The sequence below is a fragment of the Acomys russatus genome, chromosome 13 (assembly GCF_903995435.1).
Source record: "Acomys russatus chromosome 13, mAcoRus1.1, whole genome shotgun sequence".
Taxonomy (NCBI): domain Eukaryota; kingdom Metazoa; phylum Chordata; class Mammalia; order Rodentia; family Muridae; genus Acomys; species Acomys russatus.
The window spans coordinates 63,184,452-63,207,331 of NC_067149.1; the positions used below are offsets into that span (position 1 = coordinate 63,184,452).

Consider the following 22,880-nt stretch of genomic DNA (forward strand, 5'->3'; position numbering starts at 1 on the left):
CTCTGTGTAGCCTTGGCCATCCTGGGCTCACTTTGTAGACCAGGCTGGCCTCGAACTCACAGCGATCCGCCTGCCTCTGCCTCCCGAGTGCTGGGATTAAAGGCGTGCGCCACCACGCCCGGCTCCCCTCTTTTTTTTTATTTTAATTTTTTATTTTTTTGCGAGGGGGAGGGTGATACAGGTTTCTTTGCATAACCTTGGCTGTCCTGGATCTTGCTCTGTAGACCAGGCTGGCCTGGAATTCTCAGAGATCTGTCTGCCTCTGCCACCCAAGTGCTGGGATTAAAGGTGTGCACCACCACTGCCCCATGATTATAGTTCTTACCCTGTACTGAGCCAAAAGACTTCTAGAACTCTCCAGCCAGGGTCTTTCTGTACTTCAAATGGTCAGAGAATTAACTCCTTCAGTGAAGATTTTAGCAAGTGTTTCTCAGGGCTGCTGTTTCTAGTCTCATCTCAGGCCCTGGCCGCTTGGCACCTCCCAGCCTTGCTGGGCCTATCTCCAGAAGGAAACTGAGTCATTAATTAAGCTCTGCTGAGGAAGCAAGAACATAATGGCTGCCGATTGTAGGGCATGAAGAGAGTCCCCTGCGTGCTGATTCTCTCCCTCCTCATAAAGGCTCTCCAAATGATCACCTGCACTGCACAGGCAGGGACACCGCACCACAAAAACCAGTTCCCTAATGTGCTCTGGCGAACGACAGGCTTGGCTTGATGTCTCCTTCTACTTCTGCTTTTCGTTTCATGTCACCCACATGAAAGGTATGAATCCTAAGATCTGTGCCCATGGGAGTTTTGTATACCATCTACCATAGAAGAGTTTCTCTGTGTAGTCTTGGCAGTCCTAGACTCACTTTGTAGACCAGGTTGGCCTCGAACTCACAGTGATCTGTCTGATTCTGCCTCCAGAGTGCTGGGCTGGGCGTGTACCACCACGCCCCGCAGCTCTATGGATTGTTTTTTTTGGGGGGGGGGCTGTTTTGAGACAGGGTTTTTCTGTGTAGCCCTGGCTGTCCTGGATTTGCTTTGTAGACCAGGCTGGCCTCAAACTCAGAGATCCACCTGCCTCTGCCTCCCAAGTGCTGGGATTCTTAAAGTCCCAGGAATCTGAAATCATAAAGATTCAAAATTTGCTGGGCATGGTAGCAAATGCCCCGAACCCTAGGGCCACTGTGATGGCTCACGGGCTCACCGTACTTGCCACTAAACCTATTGACTGGAAATTTAATCTGGGAAACCACATGGTGGAACGAGAGAGGGACACCAAAAAATGATTCTCTAACCTGAACACCTATGCTTGAACACACACTCACACACACACCAAATGAAAAAAAGACAAGCTGGGTGTGGTGGCACATGCCTTTAATTCCAGCACTTGGGAAGCAGAGGCAGGCGGATTGATGTGAGTTCAAGGCAGCTTGATCTACAAAATGAGTCCAGGACAGCTAGGACTATACAAGAGAAACCCTGTCTCAAAAAACAAAAAACAAAACAAAACAAACAAAAACCCAAGCGAACAAACAAACAAACAAAAAAAAGACAAAATAAAACTCATGCTGGACAGGGCAGCATAAACCTATAATCCATTCACTTAGGAGGGACATTGAGAAAGCAGAATTTCTGCAAGTTCTAGGCTATCCTTGTCTACAGAATGAGATCCTGTTTAAAACCCAACAAATATGGGTGAAGAAGTCGCTCTGTGGTCAAGAGTGGGTATAGTTCTTCCACAGGACCAGAGTTCTGCTCCCAGAGCCATACTGGGTGGCTCACAACCACCTGTGGCCTCCATTCCGTGTGTGTGTGTGTGTGAGAGACAGGATCCTTGCTGTGTACTCCAGCCTGATCTGGAACTTGAGATGCTCTGTTATCTACACTCCTAGCCCCTCAATGAAAACTGAATGCTTCCCAGGTAAGGTGGTACACACCTGTGATCTCAGCATTTCGATGCCAAGGCAAGGGGAACATTGACCAGCCTGGACTACATAATGAGACCTTGTCTTAAACTTATTATAGTTAGAGCTGGAGAGATGGCTCAGAGGTTAAGAGCTCAATTCCCATCAACCACATGATGAATCACAACCATCTATAATAAGATCTGATGCCCTCTTCTGGCCTGTAGACATTACGTACAGGCAGAGCATTGTATACATAATAATCTTTTTTAAAGTATTATAGTTATCATTTTTTAAAGATTTATTTATATGTATACATTGCTCTGCATGTACACCTGCAGAAGAGGGCACTAGACTACATTGTAGATAGTTGTGAGCCACCATGTGGTTGCTGGGAATTGAACCCAGGACCTTTGGAAGAACAGTCAGTGCTCTTAACCGCTGAGCCATCTCTCTAGCCCATTGTTACTATTTTTGTTTTTTTTCGAGACAGAGTTTCTCTGTATAGCCAGGCTGGCCTTGATGTCACATCGATCTGCCTGCCTGTCTCCTGAGACAGCTGGGATTAAAGGTGTGCACCACCACTGCCCGCCTCTTTGGTTTTAATTACATGTTTCTGTGGCTGTGTGTGGGCATGTGAGTGGAGGAGCTGGAGCAGCAGGGAGTCGTGAGCTGCAATGTGACTGCTGGACAAAACTGACGCCCTCTACAAGAGCAGTACATGCTCTTACCCCAGGCTGTCTCCCCAGGCCCTAAAATATCATAGGTTTTGGTTTACAAAATTATGAGGGTATTTGTGGGCTTGGGATATAACTGGGTGGAAGTACTTAGCAAGTTTGCAGGCTGGACTGAACCCCTGGGACTGAAAAACAGGCAAGCAAATAAACAAAAAGTTAGACATTTATTTCATGAAAACCTTTGAGTCGGGGCGCTTTCTTTTTGGAGTTTGAAATATAACTTTTTAAAACATTTACTTTGTGTGTGTTGGCATGAGCCACCGGCCGCACATGTATGGAGGTCAGAGGATAATTCTGGAGAGTTTGTTCTTTCCTTCCACCACGTGGGACCAAACTCTGGTCCTTAAGCTTGGCAGTGAGCACCCTTTCCAGAGGAACCCGTGCTCCTGGCCATGTTTGGGGCGTTTACTTTTCTTCTTCTGGAGGCTTGTCATGGGTTTGAGGGCAGCCATCGTGGGCACACAGTGAGTTCCAGGACAGACTTGGTTCCAGAACAAGACCTTTTCTAAAAACTAAAACAAAAGGATCACGCGCACCAACCAACCCAGGAAGGAAACAAAAGCACTGCCTGGGACTGGGAAATGATAAGGCTCAGTTTCTAGACAGCTCGGCTAGCTAGCAAGCACAGACCGCCCTGATACGTGGATGTGGTAGCATGCAGCCAGGAACAGAGCAGGTAATGGCACGATGGCAGGAATCAAAGTCATCCTCAGCTGCATGGTGAGTTCAAAGCCAGCCCTGGGATACAGGAGAACTTGTCAAAAGAAAAGAAAAAAGGAAAAAAAAAAAAAAAAAAAAAAAAAGAGCAAAAGAATAAAATCAAATGTGGTTTGTGACTCTTGAGCTGAGGGAACCACTTGTCCTGCCCTGGTGTCAGGCACCTCTGGTGTAATTTATGTTAAAATACTTCCTTACAAACAGTGTAATGTATTTATGTGTAAATTAGCTTTAATCTACCCTCTGGGGAAATGAGGTACCATTAGAGTTCTGTTAGGAATTCACACTCCGGGGGAGGTTAGCTATAGTCTGAAGTGCCCTAATCAGGAATCCACACTCCCCAGGTGGCTACTTAAGCACTTCAAGAATCTTTATTGAAATTTATACCACAAGGTTCATTAATTAGCAGAAATGATGTCAGAAAAATATTTTCCTTGGTGAAATGAATGGTGTCCCAGATCTGTGGTGTGCTAGGGGGTTTCACCACCTGTCACTTATCCATGAGTGTCATGTGTGAGCACAGGACCAGAGAGGGTGGTTCATGACAACAGGGATTTTTGTTTGTTTGTTTGTTTGGAGACAGGGTTTCTCTGTGCAGCCTTGGCTATCCTGGACTCACTTTGTAGACCAGGCTGGCCTCGAACTCACAGTATCTGCCTACTGGGATTAAAGGTGTGTGCCACCATGCCAGGCCAGAGTAGCGATGGATGTTTACTGGCCTTACTCACAGCCACTAACCTGAAGCAGAGAAAGAATTTGTGGGATTAGCTTGCATTGCAGCCATAAATGCTTGCCCACCATGACTGAGGTCCTGGGTTTAGTACCCAGACTACAGGAAAATAGGAAGGAAAGGAATGGCGTGGTCTACAGAGACTAGTGAGTAAATGCATGTACCTAGCAAGCCCCACAGACTTGGGTTTGATCCCTGAAACCCACATGGTAGAAAGAAAGAACCAACTGCTGCAGTTGTCCTCTGCTTTCCATGTATATGTGCACGGCCACACACACACACACACACACACACACACACACACACACACACACACACACACACACCTTTTTAAAAGACAATTATATTTGGCATATAGCAGACACTGAATCTATTCAATGTATATGGAAACATGCTCCTTGGACCTTGCAGGCGAGAGTCTGCCTGAGTCCCTGCTATCAGCCTCTGCTGCCAGACAATGACAGGCCCGCAAAGGAGGTTGGCTGCCAGTGTTGCTGCGTAGGTGACACTCCAGATTGCTCCTCTCACACAGATACTTTGGACAAGCCTGGGGACAGTGAGGAGTTTCTTAACCTTACACAAACCAGTGTGTGAGTGCTTTAAAAAGTTTTCTGGAGGCGGACACAGGCGGATCGCTGTGATTTTAAAGCCAGCCTGGTCTACAAGGTGAGTCTAGGACAGCCATGACTACACAGAGAAACCCTGTCTCAAAAAACCAAAAATAAATAAATAAAATTAAATAAATAAAAAGCCAGCACTTGGGAGGCAGAGGCACGTGGATCGCTGTGAGTTCGAGGCCAGCCTGGTCTACAAAGCGAGTCCAGGACAGCCAAGGCTACACAGAGAAACCCTGTCTCGAAAATTAAAAAAAAAAAAGAAAGAAAGAAAGAAAGAAAGAAAAACAAAAAACCCACAACATTTAGTTTTCTAAGAAGTGTAATCCGCTACTAATATCAGTGAGCTGGGGAAGCAGGGGCCTGGGGTACAGGCCTGTTTGTTATCCCAGCTGCTCTGTAGCCAGAGGCATGAGGATTGCACGTTCCCTGGGTGGTCCAGGCCGGTCTGGGCTACAGAGCCTTATCTAAAAGAAGGAGAAGTGGGAGCATGGTAGGCGATGGCTTGCTAACTTGAGTAAAGGGTAAAGTGTCATTTACAGAAAAGGGAGGAGTAGGGAGGGAAGTGGAGTCATTTACAGAAAAGGGAGGAGTAGGGAGGGAAGTGGAGTCACAAGGATCCAATGTTCAGGGTCCATCCCCAGCTAGGAGAAGTTTGAGGCAAACTTTGGCTACAGGGGTTCTACAACTGAAATACAAAAACAATCAACAACAACAAAACAACAACAACAACAACAACAACAAAAAACCAGCCAAGGAGAGCCAGGTTGTGGGGGCACAGGCTACCTTTATTCTCAGCATTCAGGAAGCAAAGGCAGACTCAATTCTGAGTTCAAGTCCAGTGTGGTCTACAGAGAGAGCCCAGGACAGCCAGGGCTACATAGAGAAAGCCTGTCTCAAAATACAAGGAAAAAAAAGGGGGGGAGGAGGGGGCTGGGAGAGATGGCTCAGAGGTTAAGAGCACAGTCTGCTCTTCCAAAGGTCCTGAGTTCAATTCCCAGCAACCACCTGGTGGCTTACAACCATCTATAAGGTGATCTGATGCCCTAATAAATTAAAAAAAAAAAAAAAAAAAAAAAAGGCAAAAAGAAGCATGCTGTTCAGCTTTTGTAGACCTGACTGAGTTCAATTCCCAGCACCCACTCTGTGTGGTTCATAATTGCCTGTAACTCCAGCTCCAGGCGGAGCCGATGCTCTCTCTTCACAAGCACCTGGATTCGCACTGCCCTTGTTCCCAAACACATTTAAAAACAATTAAAAAAATCCTTAAAAATAACAATTCGAGGTCATTCTTAGCTACATATCAAGTTAAAGATAGTTATGGGCCACATTAGACTCTCTCTCTCTCTCTCAAAAATATAAAAAATAAACAGGGATGGAGAAGCGGCTCAGCAGTTAAGAACACTGATTGCTCTTCTAGAGAACCCAGATTTGATTCCTAGGATCCACACGGTGGCTTACAGCTGCCTGTAACTCAGTTCCAGGACCTGATACCCTCTTTTTGTTGTTTTGTTTTGTTTTTTTGTTTTCTGAGACAGGGTTTCTCTGTATAGCCTTGGCTGTCCTGCATTCACTTCATAGACCAAGCTGGCCTTGAACTCACAGTGATCCACCTGCCTCTGCCTTCTGAGAGCTGGAATTGAAGGCATGGGCCACCACGCCCAGCTCTGATACCCTCTTTTATCCTCTGTGGACACTATAAACAAACATAATGCATAGATATACATGCAAAATACCAGGATTAGAAAACCAACCAACCAACAACAAAATTAAACAACGTAGGCTGTAGCTCTCTGTGAACCGGAGGCCAGCCAGGTCTACAGATCAAGTTTCCAGCCAGCCTCCCCCGGCTGCATAGTGAGACTCTGTTTCAAAAACAGAAAAGAAAAATTAAAGGAAAGATACAGATAGGCAGACAGACAGAAAAACAAACAGTGAAGGTGGCTGTGGTGGCCAATGCCTGTAATCCCAGCACTCAGGGAGGCAGAGGCAGGCACATCTCTGTGAGTTTGAGGCCAGCCTGGTCTACAATAAGGCTACACAGAGAAACCCTGTCTTGGGAAAAAGAAAAGAAAGAGAGAGAGAGAGAGAGAGAGAGAGAGAGAGAGAGAGAGAGGAAGGAAGGGGGAGAAAGAAAGAAAAGACAGACACTCTTTCTTTGTTTTTGTTTGTTTAGGTTTGTTTGTTTTGAGACAGGGTTTCTCTGTGTAACAGTCCTGGCTGTCCTGGACTTGCTTTTTGTAGACTAAGCTGGCCTTGAACTCACAGTGATCTGCCTGCCTCTGCCTCCTGAGTGCTGGGATTAAAGGTGTGGCCCACCCATACCCTGCCCTGATTAAAATAAAAGTGATAAGATACCAGGTACCAGGTATTAGATTATATGAGGTTTATTAAGTGAGCATGGGTAGAGAAGGAAAGGGGGGAGGGGTACCCCAGAGACAGAGACAGAGGAAGAAAGGGGAGAGAGAGGAAGAGTAAGGGGGAGTGTAAAACAGCTAGACAGAGGGAAAGAGGGAGAAGCTCAAGACTGCCCTTGACACAAAAATCCTACCCCTACATTAACCTCTTTATGTGACCTGTTTTTTTTTTTTCTTTCTCTCTCTCTCTCTCTCTTTTTTTTTTTTTTTTCTGAGACAGGGTCTCTCTGTGTAGCCTTGGCTGTCCTGGACTCACTTTGTAGACCAGGCTGCCTTCGAATTCACAGCAATCTGCCTGCCTCTTTATGTGACCTCTTTTTTTGTTTGTTTGTTTGTTTGTTTGTTTGTTTGTTTTGAGACAGGGTTTCTCTGTGTAGCCTTGGCCATCCTGGACTTACTTTGTAGACCAGGCTGGCCTCGAACTCACAGCGATCCGCCTGCCTCTGCCTCCCGAGTGCTGGGATTAAAGGCGTGGGCCACCACGCCCGGCTCTTTTATGTGACCTCTTAATGGGGGCAGGTGGATGTGTCTCAAAGTAACCCGGTGATGCTGATGGGTTTCAACTCCAAATCTATAATCATATGAAAGACGGCTTGGAACTTTTGTCATTCTTCTTAGCTTTAACATCTAGAAGATGCATATTTCCTCGCAATGCCAAGTCACTCAGGGGAGGAGGTCATCCTGCGACCATGGATCTTGTGCACTAGGGCTGAATCCACACAAAATGTGACCCCGCAGCCAAATTTAGAGACATCTTAGGAGCATCTAACTTGCAGTGTGGCGGAAGTCCCAGCTTACAGCTGAAATGCTCTGCTGCTCTGTGGTCAAGCAGGCCTGGGCACGTCTGGCGACCTGTGGAGGCAAGACTTAGACAAACTGCCTGACAGGACTCATTTTAGTGAAGAGAGAACGAGAGAAGCAGTGTGAGAAAGACTTAGTCACGCGATCGAGAGTCATGAATGCAGCTGGAGGTAGCTGTGACTCAAATCTGTCACATGTCTAGGCCCATGCAAACCTCTCTGGGTCTCTAAAGGAGACAGAATTGAGCAAAAGCATAGGGAGCCATTCCACAGAAGGCCTGGGACACCGGGCACAGCAGCTCATGGCAGGTTTCTGCTGACAACGCTGCTCAACACGATGATCTCCATCACTCCAGACTACAAGCTGGTTTTGCCTGCGTGATTTGTCTTTTAGACCCTGGTGGGCGCAGCTGGTACCTGGAACAGCAGAGGCAAGTGTGGGGAGGCAACGGGACGAAGCGTTGGGACCCTTTCCAGACCCTCCACGCCAGGGGTCCCACAGCGTCTTAACTTAGGTGTGAGACCCAAGTCGTGTTACTAACTGCACTCCGTTACTATTCTGGGTGGTCTGTTTGAATACGGTCTAAATCAAACTCAGTTTAAGAAGTGGTGTGCTATTGGGCAATCGACAATTACGCATGTTAGAAATTGCGGAGCGCCGGGGCGGTGGTGGCGCACGCCTTTTATCCCAGCACTCAGGAGACAGAGGCAGGAGGATCGCTGTGAGTTCGAGGCCAAACTGGTCTACAAAGTGAGTCCAGGACAGTCAAGGCTACACAGAGAGACCTTGTGTCAAAAAAAAAAAAAAAAAAAAAAAAAAAAAAAAAAAGAAGAAGAAGAAGAAAAAAAGAAAAGAAATTGGGGGTCACAGAGAAAGAGACCATTGCAACTGAAGGGACTGGATAGGGTAACCACTCTTGATCAAGACCGTGTGCTCATGAGATTGAACACACAGAGATAGGAAGTGCCTTTAGTTTTCTGTTCTAACTCAGATTGGAGGCTATGTCCTTTCCCTACCGGCTGGGATTCCATCTCAGGACCCTATTTAGTTGGCTAGTCTGAAAAGACTCATCCAGGAAATTGAGGAAGGGGTGTGTGTGTGTCACTGCTCCAAGGAGAAAAGGGTCACTGCCTCAGGCCATCAAGATTCTAGAATAGAGCTATAGCCTTTAAGCAAACAAAGGTCTTATGGGGGAGGAGGATGACAATATTAGCATAAATTCTTAGATGGTGTGTGTGTGTGTGGGGGGGGGGGATAAAAAATATTTGAATTTCTAACAGGCCTGATGGCACAAGCCTTTATTCCAGCACTCAGGAGGCAAAGGCATGAGGATCTTTGTGAGTTCGAGACCAGCCTGGTCTACAAAGAGTGTTCCAGAACAGCCAGGGCTACACAGAGAAACTCTGTCTCAAGAACAAACAAACAACAATGAAAAGAAGAAGAAAGAGAAAAAAGGCTTTGCTCTGCTAAGTCAGTCCTAATCGCCATGTTCAACCTAGCAACTGGTACACACACTGACTATATATGGTTTTCAGTCCAATTCTGGTAATTTTTAAGTATTGCATTCCAAGATGATAACTCATTTTCTGATCTATCTGGAAGAATGACTTTGAATGCTACTGTTTGAGGTTAGCACCTTGAACTATATATTATTATTTTAACACCCCCCCCCCCCAAGACAGGGTTTTTCTGCGTATCCCTGGCCTGGTCTCGCTTTGTAGACCAGGCTGGCCTTGAATTCAAAGAGATCCTCCTGTCTCAGTCTCCCAAGTGCTGGGCTTAAAGGCTTGCGACAGTCTATTATTTTAATTTTTGCTTTCCCTTGAGGTAACCTTTTTTTCCTTTTCTTTTTTAGGATGCTTCCTCCCACTGGGTGAACACTTCTGGCACTAACATATTACATATAATAGTATCCAAAGGTTAAGGCCACGGCTATAATACTGGGGTGTTTGTGGTGATACAGGCATTCACCTGTGGCCTGTGCCAGTTGCCCTCAAAATTGCAGGATCCCCCTGCCACATTCTTGAGTGCTGTGATTACCTTGGTGGGCTACGTGTTCCTTTTGTGTTATTAATTATTTTAAATATTTTTAATTTTTCTTAGAGCAGTGAATTCTGGAAATGTGAAAGTGTTCTAACTAGGAGCTTTTTTTCGGGGTGTGTGTGTGTAGCTAAGAATTGTCTGAGGGAGAAAATGCGATGTCTCCCTTAATGCAAACGTCCCTATGACACGAAGGAAAGGGACTCCTAAAGAGCCTTCCGCTCGCAGGGTGTGGTGCCTCACGCCTTTAATCCGAGCCCTCGGGAGGCAGACACAGGCAGACCTCTGTAAGTTCGAGGCCAGCCTGGGCTACTAAGGGATTCCAGGACCGTCAAGGCCACATGGAGAAACCCTGTCTCAAAAAAACAAAAAACAAAACAAACAAAAAACCCAAAGGGGGTGGGGAGAGCCTTTCAGTACACTGAGTAGTAATCTTTGCTTCCAGGCTTCCTTCCTTCCTCTCCACACCCTCCCTTTCTCTCTCTTTTTTTTTTTTCTTTTAACAGGTTCAGCTTTTTATTGAGCAGGTTAACAAGAGGTTTAGTCAAAAAGACCAAAGCCCATGTCATCATCAGACTCCTCAGATTCTTCCTTCTTTGCTTCCACTTTCTTCTTCTCAGCTGGGGCAGCAGCGGCGGCGGCTGGCACAGGACCTCCTGCTGGTGCAGCTCCCGCGGCTGGAGGCAGCCCACCAGCCCCTACATTGCAGATGAGGCTCATTCCAATGTTGACATTGGCCAAGGCCTTTGCGAACAGGCCAGGCCAGAAAGGTTCAACGTTGACACCGGCTGCTTTAATGAGGGCATTGATCTTATCCTCCGTGACCGTCACCTCGTCGTCGTGAAGAACGAGGGCGGAGTAGATGCAGGCGAGCTCGGAGAGGGAGGCCATGTTGTGAACTGCTCGCACGGTGCTAGTCGCCCGATGAAGTGAGGGCCTCACCCCAACGCGGCCTTAGCTTCCTCGGAAGAACCGAGCACCTTGGCGGCCGCTGAGGAAAAGCCTCCCTTTCTCTTTTTGACACAAAATGCTGCAATTTTGAGGGCAACTGGCACAGGCCACAAGGTGAGTGCCTGTATCACCACAAACATCCAGGATTACAGCCGTGGCCTTAACCTTTGGATCCTATTATATGTAATGTGTTAGTGCCAGAAGGGTTCACCCAGCGGGAGGAAGCATGCTAAAAAAATAAATAAATAAAAATGTGTATCTCTGGCCAACCTAGAATTTACTCTGTAGACCAGGCGGCCAGGAAATTGCAGAGACCGTCCTGCCTCTGCCTCGGGAGGGCAGGGATTTAAGTCCCGCCCACAGGTACTTATGTGCAGCACACACGTGACGGGCGAGCAGAGCTCCGGCGACCACGGACGGTTGCGAGCCGCCCCGAGGGTGCTAGGAGCGGGGTGCCGGGCCCTCCGGAGGCGCGGCGGGAGGGTCTTAATCGCCCAGCCGCCACGACACCCCCTTCACCCAAGATTCTGTTAGTGGCGCCTCCTGAACTACAAACTCCCAGGACCCCTGAGCCAAAGCGCTGCCTTGGCTTCCTCCGAGCTGCGCAACTTGGACACAGGTAAGCAGGCCCGGCTAGGAGGGTGGCCTAAGGGACCGCAGTGTCGCGCACGCGGGCTTGACGCCTCAAAAAAAAAAAAAAAAAAAAAAAAAAAAAGCAAAAAACCCCGATTGTTTTACTTTCTGTCCATTTTTTGGTGTGCCCCGTCTTTGAGTACAGCAAGCGCTCGTTAGGCCAGACAGACACTTGCTCCATTTCTAGCTCCCTTCTTCAGGCCACACTCTCCGAGCGGGTGGTTTCCTCTAGAGAAGTACGGGGCTGTGTGTGAAACCGCCCCCTTTACTGACTTCGGGTTTCGGTGGCTCGTCGCTGAGCCACCCGGCGCGGGAAGGCGTGGGAAGGCCGCATGAAACTCTTGAGGGGCCCAGCTGGCAGGAGGGGGTGGCTGCTGCCGGCCGCCGCGCATGCGCGCTGCGCCCATGGCGGTGAGTGGCGCGCGCGTTCCGGCGCGTGTCCCCGCGAGGGCTCCGTAGCGCGTGTGCAGCCTGACGCAGCCCCGCGGGCCCTCCTCCTGCTCTGCGGCGGCCGCGGCCGAGAGGAGTTCGGGGCGGGCGGGCGGGCGTGCGGGGCGGGGCGGGAGGGGGAGCGAGGCGGCGCGCCGGGAGAGGAGGCGGCGGCGGCGAGAGGAGGCGGAGGAGCAGCAGGCGCCGCCATGGCCGCCGCGCTCGCCGACATGGCCGACCTGGAGGAGCTCTCCCGCCTCAGCCCGCTGCCCTCCGGCAGCCCCGGGCCCGCGGCGCGCGGCCGGGCTGAGCCGCCCGAAGAAGAGGAGGAGGAGGACGACGAGGAGGCGGAGGCGGAGGCGGTGGCCGCGCTGCTGTTGAACGGGGGAGCGGGCGGCGGCGGCGGTGGCGGCGGCGCGGGGGGCGGCGAGGCGGAGACCATGTCGGAGCCGAGCCCCGAGAGCGCCAGCCAGGCGGGCGGGGACGAGGACGAGGAGGAGGAGGACGATGAGGACGAGGGCAGCAGCAGCGGCGGCGCCGAGGAGGAGAGCAGCGCCGAGAGCCTGGTGGGCAGCAGCAGCGGCGGCTGCAGCGGCGACGAGACGCGCTCGCTGAGCCCGGGCGCGGCGAGCAGCAGCAGCGGCGATGGGGACGGGAAGGAGGGCCTGGAGGAGCCCAAGGGACCGCGGGGCGGCCCCGGCGGCCCGGGCAGCGGAGGCGGTAGTAGCAGCAGTAGCGTGGTGTCGAGCGGAGGCGACGAGGGCTACGGCACCGGGGGAGGCGGGAGCAGCGCGACCTCCGGGGGCCGGAGGGGCAGCCTGGAGATGTCGTCGGACGGGGAGCCGCTGAGCCGCATGGACTCAGAGGACAGGTCAGTGCGCCGCCACGGGGACGCCTCCGGGACCCGACCGAGGGGACTCTTCCCGGACTCCGTCCAGGGGACTCTGGGGACTCCTTCCAGACTCTGGAGGGGACTCCTCCCGGACCCCACTGAGGGGACCCAGGGAACTCCCCTTGGACCCTCTCTAGGGCGCTCCTCTTGGTCCCCATTCCTTGCCCGATCTCCTCCCACCTGGATCCGGGGTCCAGCCATGGGGACCTCCTCGCAAAGATCCGATCCCCTCGCTCTAAGTAAACTCCTGGGCTCCACAGAGGGCACCAAGGGGACTTTTCTCGCCGCAATCCGTTCCGTTCCTTGCCTCTCCTTCCCGACCCCGCCCGCCTGCCCCCCTTGGGGACCCCATCTCGGGTCCGTGTTCCCCCACCCCCATCTCGGACTCTGGGACCCCAGATCCCAGGGACTTTCTCTCCGCCATCTCCCGCCCCCTGAATTCTCGGCCCCTCCCCTAGATTTCAACTCGGAAATCCCGGGCGGCCGCCGCGCCCCTCTTACTAGTGAGCGGCTTCCAACTCCTCACCATCCCCCTCAACTCTCCTTTCCCCACCCTCCTTTCCTCGGCGCCGCTCTTCTTTCGGACGGAAGGACGACTCTATCCCGGAGACAGCCCCCAAAGCGGCCCAGACCCTCCAGCCGAGCTCCAGAGGCCCTTGATGTACACCCTGGTACACAAGGTTAGCTTCGTGCATCGGTGTTCGGGAGACTTGTCAGAACTGTAATTGACAAGTGCTTTCCAATATGGCTGGTCTTCTGGATCTCACAGAACTAACTTGTGCAGGCAGGAGATCCCAGCTCTGGCTTTGCTTTACTTTAAAAAGACTGTTGGTCCGTAATATCTAATCTCTGCCCCCCAAATCCCCCATATATGGTCCTTATATCATCTTTAAGGGGATTTGAATCTTGGGCCATCAAATCTGGGTGAAAGTTTGAAACAGAAAGACCATTGTGGAAAGGAACAGTGAATTGATGTCCTTTATAGTAACTTTGCCGGATCGGAAAGAATTGGAGTCAAAAGATACAGCGATTGAGGTTTTTAAAAAAATTACGATGTGGCTTAAAAACGGCTGTATGCAGTGATACTTTGATGTGGGTGTTAAGGCCCCCTTTTAAAGTCTTATGGGGAGATTCTGGAGGAATTAGCTCTTTTATAGAGCATGCTCTAGATAGAACATATAAGAAATGCTGTATGTCTGTCTTGCCGCTCTAGTTTTTGGTTGCTTTGTAAAATTTTGTACTTTAAAAGGGATCTCTTGCTTATTGTGTTCCTAAAGTACATCAGCATTTACTTTTGACCATCTGCTGGTGTTTTGATGATTGGAATTTATAAACCAGTACTGTTTTATCTCTGGGTTGTATTTTTTGGGGGGAATGGAGGGGTGTCTGGCTAATATAACTCAGTTGCCCTTACTTGATCCCATCTACTTTTAGCCCCTGGATGCTGGCTTCATACCCACCACCACACCTGGATTTTAAGTTAAAGCACTTTAAAGTCTTTAGGAATTCTGGTTGCTAACAAGTAAAGATGAGCATATTATAATTAATGATACTGGAATATTCTGGAACAAAATTCTCAGGAATTCTTTTGACAGCTTAAATCCAAGACAAGTAAATGCTTGTTCTCTCTCCACCAACATTTCTTTGCTATGACAGGGTTTTGCTTTGTAACCCAGGCTAGACTGGAATTCACAGAAATCCTCAGCCTCCCAGATGCAGGGGCCACCATATATGTGGCTCAAGAAGTGCTCTTGAATGCTGTAAAACAGATTTGCTCCATAGAAAACTTAGACTCTGCTCCTTTAGAAAAATTGAGCTGAACTGTGTAGATAGTTTCTTTGACAAAAGTTAAAAGTTCACTGGGGCAGCCTATTTTGGTGGTTGCTCTCTGCTGCAGGAGAAACACCAGTTGATTGGAACCGCAGAGTGAAGCACGTGCATGTTTCATCGATGACATCTGCCAGCCCTCCCGCCTAGTGCACACATGTGCATGTCCACATGCCATGCCTTTATTTTACCCTATGTTGATGGGGCATGAGAGGTGCTATTTCAACTTCCATTTAGCAGATTGGAAACAAATTGAGTGTCTCCTTGAAAACCGCACTCCTTGAGATGCAGCTGGATGTCAAAGTTCTATTTCTTCCTCACAAGAGTTCACCTTTAAGCCGGGCGTGGTGGCGCATGCCTTTAATCCCAGCACTTGGGGGCAGAGGCAGGCGGATTGCTGTGAGTTCGAGGCCAGCGTGGTCTACAAAGTGAGTCCAGGATGGCCAAGGCTACACAGAGAAACCTGTCTCGAAAAACCAAAAAAAAAAAAAGTTCACCTTTATTTAAATTAAATAGTTCATTTTTATTTAAGTTGTTCACTTTAATATTTAAGGAAGAAAGTTTATTTTGGCTTGTAGTCATTGGGGTGGGGTCTGGGGAGCACAGTCCATCCTAACAGGGAAGTGCCATGCAGGAATGGCACTGGGCAGGAGCAGGAAGCTGGCTGCTCACATTATGTCCACACTAAGACTGGACATGGGAAGAGCTTTGTTTTATTATTTCTTAGAGTCTGTGTAGTTCTGGTGTCTCAGAACTACACACGTAGGACCAAGCTGGCCTCAATCTCAGATCCTTCTTTCTGCTGAACAACCCTTGGCTTAGGGAAAGCCTGGGTTTGGTCACACCTGCAGTCAGACTTGAGATGTTCCCTGGGGAGCTGTCCACAGTATGGTTTGGGGGTGGGGGATAAAGCCCATCATGGCTGGGGGAGGTGTGGCTAGAGTGGCTTATAGCTTTGGCCTAAAATAATTCACTTGAAATAACAAGTGATATTTATCTTAGAGTCCTGTTGTTTTTATCTCTCCCACTCCTCTTACTTTCAGGAGGATGAATTTCTGGTTAAGCAGTAGTTCTGTAAATTGGTTTCATTTGGTATTGAGCATCTTTGTTTGTTTTTCTAGACAGGGTTTCTCTGTGTAGCCTTAGCTGTCTTGAACTCTTTGTAGACCAGGCTGGCCTCCAACTCATGAGACCCAACTCCCGCCTCCTAAATGCTGGGATTAAAGGCACGTGCTACCACCACCCAGTTTGAATGTCCAATTTTAACAGTGCAGTGAAGAGTAACATTGGTACCAAAAGGCTAAAACAAACATTCTTGCTCTACTAGACTCATTGTAGACCAAGCAGGCCTCAAACTCAGATCTGCCTGCCTCTGCCTCCCCATAATGCTGGGATTATTGGTGTGTGTACACATATATACATGTACCATGGTGCACACTTGTGGAGTTTAAGGAGGACTAGCTAGTTTCTTCCTTCCATCTTGTATGATCTTGGGAATCAGGTCAACTGGCCTTGCAGCAAATGCATTTACCTGCTGAACTACCTCACTGGCCCATTTTTGCTTTCTTAATGATTTTAAACATTGGCAACTGAAAAAAAAAAAATGCTGTTTTAGTGATTATTTCAGGGTAGTAGCTTTATCACCTGCCTTGGGAATCCTTACTAGTGAAATTGGATTGTAGCTATGATGGTTTTGAAATACCTCCTGTTGGCTTTGAGTTTTATATTTCAGAGTTAAAGTTTGAATAGGACCCATTATTTATTTTGTTTTTTCGAGACAGGGTTTCTCTGTAGTCTTTGCTGTCCTGGACTTGCTTTGAGACCAGGTTGGCCTTGAACTCAGAGGTATACCTGGGATTACATGCCTGTGCCACTATACCCAGCTCCAGATTTAAATCTTGAGTTTACCTTTATTTAGATCACAAATTATACCAATCTGTGGACTCTTACTTTATTTTTCATGAAAGGTAGTTGTAAGTTTTGTAATTGGAAACACATAGTAGTTTAAAATGTAGAGGCATTCCTGTGACACCAATACCTTTAATTATTTGTATCCCCCGCCCACCCACCACCCCCCCACCCCCCGTAGACCAGGCTGGCCTCTAACTTACAGCAATCCATCTACCTGCCTCTGCTTCCTAAGTGCTGAGATTAAAGGCGTGTGCCATCACACTCTGCTGTTTTGTACTTTTCAATTAGAATGTTTAGTTTTTCTGGTTTTGAAAACATGCAGAAAAGCCAGGCTGTGATGTGCAAATCTTTAATCCCAGCACTCTGGAGACAGACAGTAGCCTGGTCTACATACAGATCAAGTTCCAGGACAGACAGGGTTGGTTAAAAAGAGAAACCCTATAAAATAAAAAAAGGTTGACCCGTTTTAGTTAATCTGCTATGCCTTAGAGCTTATAGAAATTCTATCCCCCACCCCCAGAGTTTCTCTGTAACAGCCCTGGCTGTCCTGAACTCACTTTGTAGATCTGCCTGCCTCTGTATCCAAGTCCTGGGAAATTTGATTTCTTAAGTATGTATGTTCTGCTAATAGAAAAATAATTACATAGAAATTCCTAGGTATTAGAATATTTGTCATTTACCAACAGGCATTAGACATTTTTGTTTTTAAAATATTTCTTTTTAATTAGATGTAGTTAATGTGTGTGCATCTGTACGTACTGTGGTGCAAGTGCTTTCAGAAGCCTGAGGCATTGGGGTCCCGTCCCCCCCCCCCCCACCAGATGGCGATCTAGGTAGTTGTGAACCTCTGATTGTGGGTCCTGGGAACCAAACTCTGTTTTCTGGAAGTGTTTGTCCTTAACCTGAAAGATCTCTCCAGCCTTGTATTTGAAGTATTGTAGTAATAAATGGCTAATTCTTTATTTAAAAAAATTTTTTTTTTCTTGAGACAGGGTTTCTCAGTGTAGCCTGGGCTGTCCTGGACTAGCTTGTAGATGGGGCTGACCTTAATCTGCCTGCCTCTGCCTCCCAAGTACTGGGATTACAAGTGTGCACCACCAAGCCCAGCTTAAGTGACCAATTTCTTCTTTTTCTTCTCTCTCTCAATTTTATTTTTTATTTATTTATTTATTTATTTTTTTGGTTCTTTGATTTTTTGAGACAGAGTTTCTCTGTGTAAGCCTGTCCTGAAACTTTCTTTGTAGACCAGGCTGGCTTCAAACTCACGTAGGTCTGCCTGCCTTTGCCCCGCTGAGTACGGGATTTACAGGTGTGTGGCATGACTAATTTCTAAAATGATTAAATGCTGTACAAAATTGATTATCAAACAAGAAATAGGTTACAGCATATTTGATAATTAATTTAAAAATATATATTAACTTATTCATATTACATCTAAATTGTTATGATATTAAGTTTAAACTGAATTTTAAAATATTTGTGTCTGTAAGAGAATGTGAGTGCAGTGTGCATTATGTAAGTTTTTTGTTTTTTGATGTGGAAGATAGAGCGACAACTTTTCCTGATCTATCTTGTATGTTGACATTTAGCCTTTAATTCCAAGGTAGATGTTGCCATAGCTCCATGCAGATGCTTACGTAGGCCATGCTAGCCCCATGTAGTTTGGCTGGCTTAGAACTCCTGATCCTTCTACAACACAGTCTCCAAGTGCTAGGATTACAGACCAGTCCTCCCACAATTAGCTCAGGAAATTTGATTAATGAAAAGTGAAAAAATGTCAGCCTTTATATTTTTTGTCATTTGTTATGGGGGAAGTTGCAGTGGAGAGTTTAGTAGTTCAGTGGACCATAGTGCCATATCAGCATGGCCCACGTATGTGGTTTGACAGGGAGCTTCAGTTAGCTCAGTGCCTCAGCACTTCCACAGGGTAGTTTGTATGGCATCAGTATGGACTGGCTGCTTTCACCTAGAGTTGATCTGAAAAGGAGCAAAGGGGAAGCCACAGAGCTCTTTGAGCCAGATAAACCTATTTTTGTTTTGTCTGTATTTATGTCTGTACCACATGTGTGCTTGGTGCCACTGGGAGCTTGGGACTGGGTTTTATGAATGAAACCCAGCCCTGTGGAAGAGAAGTAGCCAGTGCTCCTTACAGCTGAGTGATAATGTAGCACCTCAGTAAGCCTTTTCTGTATCTATTTAAGTCTCTGATACATTTAATTGCTTTTTCACCTATGAGTGAAACAAACTTCTTAAACCCTCAAAATGCTACATTTTAACGGGAAGTTTCCTACACCCCTGTATCTCATCACTTGGTAGGCAGAGGCAGACCATTCAGCGCAAATATCAGGTTGGTTTAGTCCACATGTGTTCCAGGTCACCCAATGCTCATATATACTGAAAAAATAGCCACTCCGGCTGGGCGTGGTGGCACAGGTCTTTAATCCCAGCACTTGGGAGGCAGAGGCAGGTAGATCTCTGTGAGTTCAAGGCCAGCCTGGTCTACAAAAGGAGTCCAGGACAGCCAGAGCTACACAGAGAAACCTTGTCTCAAAGCACTCCAACCCCAACCCCCAAAACAAAACCAAATGCAAACATCATAACACAATTACTGCCTTTTCTGGCCACCTTGTATGTGTGAGCCTGTGAGTATATTTTGGGGTGGCCTGCTTACTCCTTAGCCCAGGCTGTCTTTTAATCCATGTTGATCCACCTACCTGCCATGGCCTTCCTTGTGCTAGGATTACAGACATGAGCCACCACTTCCTTACTTTTTCTTCACTATATTAACTTTTTTGCTTGTTTTTTTTTTGTGTGTGTGTGTGTGTGCTCACGAGTTCTGGTGTTAGAATCAGAGGACAACTTGTGGGAGTTGGGTCTTTCCATCATGTTGGTATCTGGGATTGAACTCAATGGCTGGATCCCTTCAAATTAAAGTTACAGAGAGTTGTAAGACACCAACCATATGGGTGCTGGGAATCAGCCTGGACCCTCTTCTGCTGAGTATCTCTACAGTCTTTTTTTTTTTTTTTAAAGGCAAGGTCTCTTCTAGACCACACTAACCTGGAACTCACTTTGTAGACCAGTCTAGTCTCAGTCATTCAGCCTCCTGGGTGCTGGAATTATAGGCACGGTCAGTCACCCAGGAGCAGTCCCTCTCCCTCCCTCCCTCCCTCTCTCTCCCTCTCTCCCTCCTTCCTTCCTTCCTTCCTTCCTTCCTTCCTTCCTTCTTTCCTTCCTGACAGGGTTTCTCAGTAGCCTTGGTTGTCCTGGAACTCACTCTGTATGTAGACCAGGCTGTACTCAGATCCACCTGCCTCTGTCCCCTCCCCAAGTGCTGGTACTAAAGGTCTGCACCACCATGCACTGGCCCCAGTGGTAGTTTTTGGGTTTTTGTTTTGTTTTGTTGTTTTTTCTCTGTGTAGCCTTGGCTGTCTTGGACTCACTTTGTAGACCAGGCTGACCTCGAACTCACAGCCATCCACCTGCCTCTGCCTCCCGAGTGCTGGGATTAAAGGCATGTACCAACACCGCCCAGCTTTAAATAGGGTGTAAAAAAGCCTTTTGTTTGTGTATAAAGGTCAGAGGACACCGTGTGCCAGCCAGTGTTCCCCTTTAACTTTTATGTGGGTTTTGGGGCCTGCGCTCAGGTGCCCAGGCTTTTGCATGCTCTTAACCATGGTGTCTGTAGCCTCCTGGAAATGATCTTACAAAGTAGAAGGCCACACTTGATTGTTAGTCGTATTTAAAGTAAGGTGTTGCACTGTTGGCCTGACCACGACTGCCTGTGTCTCCAGCTAGAGCATTGTGGTGCAGTGTGCTGGAGGGCTGTGTACTTGAGAAGCGAGCGCAGTGTGCCCTGTGAAGCGAGAGTGGCCGTACAAGAAAGCAGCCTGCTTGTTTTCCACAGGCTGCATTTCATCATTGTTGCATAAAGTCCCTTTTGACTAATTTAGTGAATGCTGCTGGGTCTTGGGGAGAAAAAATCCTTTGTCTCTTTCTAGAGAAGTCATTGTGGGGATAGACAGTAGTCTTTTTTTTTCTTGATTAGAAAAACCCATTTTGCCTATTTGGTTTACTGTGATAATTAGATGTAATTAGAGTAATAGTAAAAATATCTTGGTTTTCCTTAATGATTTTTAATCTGCCTCTAATTTTTTATGATCAGCTCAGTGTGACAGCCATGTATTTCATTTATTTTAAGCTATCTCTCCAGCCCCTCATCTTGATTTTAATTATTTATTTTTTGAGACGAGGTGTCACTGGCCTGAAACTCACAGTTATGCCTGCCCCTGCCTCCCAAGTCAATCTGACCCTTTAAGTGCTCTTACACCTATAGTTTTGGCCTCCCTCTTAAGCAATTTTCATTTCATATGTAGGGTCATATGTGTTTCATTCTATTTATCTCCCCTCCCTTTTTGAGACAGAGTCTCACTAAGCCTGGAATTGACTTGATTTAGCTGCTGGTCCCTAATTGAGACTCCCTCAGTTAGCTTGGGCCAACAGAAGCTAGTTAGGATACTATCCTTGAGTTTTCCAGGTGTGAACCCAGCACATGGCATCCTGAGGTAGACCATTTATTGCTAGGTCTGAACTGGTGGTATTTTGTCCTCCTCCCTCTGCCTGAGGGTTACAGACATGTCACACCAGGTCTGAAAATTTTGGAATACTTGTTTATAGGCTATAGATGTACCACACACATGAGTTCCAAGGTTCTATTCCTAATTCCCTATATACAGTCACTAGGGATTTGTAGTAATTAAATGAATTGAAGGGCTTCTGAAGACTGTTTATAAGGGAAAAACGGTCTGGTCTGGTAGAGGTTAAGGACATTTTGTACTGGAAATGTCCCGACCTTCACCTTCCCCCCACCCTCTGTGTCTCTGTCTCCCCCCTCCCCAACAGGGTCTCTGTAGCCCTGGCTGTCCTGAATTCACTTTGTGGACCAGGCTGGCCTTGAACTCACAGAGATCCACCTACCTGCCTCTGCCTCTCAAGTGCTAGGATTGATTAGACCATCCAGCTAAGACCTTCATTTCTTTTTTTCTTTCTTCCTTCCTTCCTTCCTCCCCCCACCCCTCAGTTTTTTTGAGACAGTGTTTCTGTGAGTACCCCTGGCTGTCCTGTAATTACTCTGTAGGCCAGGCTGGCTTTGAACTCACAGAGATACGCCTGCCTCTGCCTCCTGAGTGCTGGGATTAAAGGCGTGTGCCACCTCTGCCCAGCTTCTTTATAAAGATTTTATTTATTGTATATGAGTGCTCTGTCTGCATGTACACTTGCATGGCAGAAGAGGGCATTAGATCACATTATAGATGGTTGTGAGCCACCATGTGGTTGCTGGGAATTGAACTCAGGACCTCTGGAAGAGCAGACTGTGCTCTTAACCTCTGAGCCATCTCTCCAGTCCTGTTTCTTTTTTTTTTGAGATAGGTTTTCTCTGTGTAGCCTTGGCGATCCTAGACTTTATAGACCAGGCTGGCTACAAAATCTGCTTGCCTTCATTTCTTGACTCGAGTTTGGAATATGCAATCATGGTAGGTTCAAGGTCCCTAAATTCATGTACCTTAATCCTTTCCTGTCGAAGAACTCAGTGGTTTCCAATCCTTTTTTTCAGGGGTGGTATTTCCAGACAGGGTTCCTTTGTGTATCTTTGGCTGTCCTAGACTTGTAGACCAGGCTGGCCTCGAACTCACAGCTGGGATTTAAGGCATGCACCACCCAGCTAGTTTCCAGCTCTTTAATAAAGTGCTGTTATCATAGTGGTGGACATGTTGATGTCTGCTGTTGAGAAAAGGGAAATTAAAAACAGTTTACAGGGTGTACAGTGCTGCAGTTTGAATAAATTCTGTGTTCCCTACTGCACAGCATGGCGATTATTGTGGGTAACAGGATAGTTGAGAGTTTGAGTGTGCCACAAAAGATGATGTTTACGGTTATAGGGATGTTCATTTGCCTAGTTTGCTCCATTGTACAGCTACTGAATATCACTTTGCTCCATAAATGACAACTATGTATCCTTCAAAATTAAAACAATTTATGAATTTCCAGTAGTGGTTGAAAATTTCTTCTCAAATGAAACTGTATATGGAACCCCAACACAAATCTTTACTTATTTATTATGTATACAGTGCTCTGCCTGCATGTATGCCTTTATACCAGAAGAGGGCACCAGATCACATTACAGATAGTTGTGAGCCACTATGTGGTTGCATGGGTTGCTCATGACCTCTGGAAGAACAGTCAGTGCTCTTAACCTCTGAGCCATCTCTCTAGATCCCAACACATAAAC

At 47.4% G+C, this 22,880-nt stretch overlaps 2 protein-coding genes across 4 annotated transcripts in view; one reads left to right on the plus strand and one right to left on the minus strand.

The window, feature by feature from the left end:
* Positions 1–10,439: 10,439 nt before the first annotated feature.
* LOC127196898 (60S acidic ribosomal protein P1-like) lies at positions 10,440–10,854 on the minus strand. The gene has a single exon (XM_051154634.1). It carries the CDS (start codon positions 10,837–10,839, stop codon positions 10,489–10,491), a length of 351 nt encoding a protein of 116 aa, XP_051010591.1. The 5' UTR covers positions 10,840–10,854; the 3' UTR covers positions 10,440–10,488.
* A 1,301-nt stretch (positions 10,855–12,155) lies between these two features.
* Positions 12,156–22,880, plus strand: part of Aebp2 (AE binding protein 2) — a 41,838-nt gene continuing 31,113 nt past the window's right edge. For all 3 annotated transcript variants that reach the window (XM_051155528.1, XM_051155529.1, XM_051155527.1), the window contains exon 1: positions 12,156–12,832. In XM_051155528.1, the coding sequence (XP_051011485.1) occupies positions 12,171–12,832 (662 nt within the window). In that variant the 5' untranslated portion in view covers positions 12,156–12,170. The remainder of the gene's footprint in view (positions 12,833–22,880) is intronic.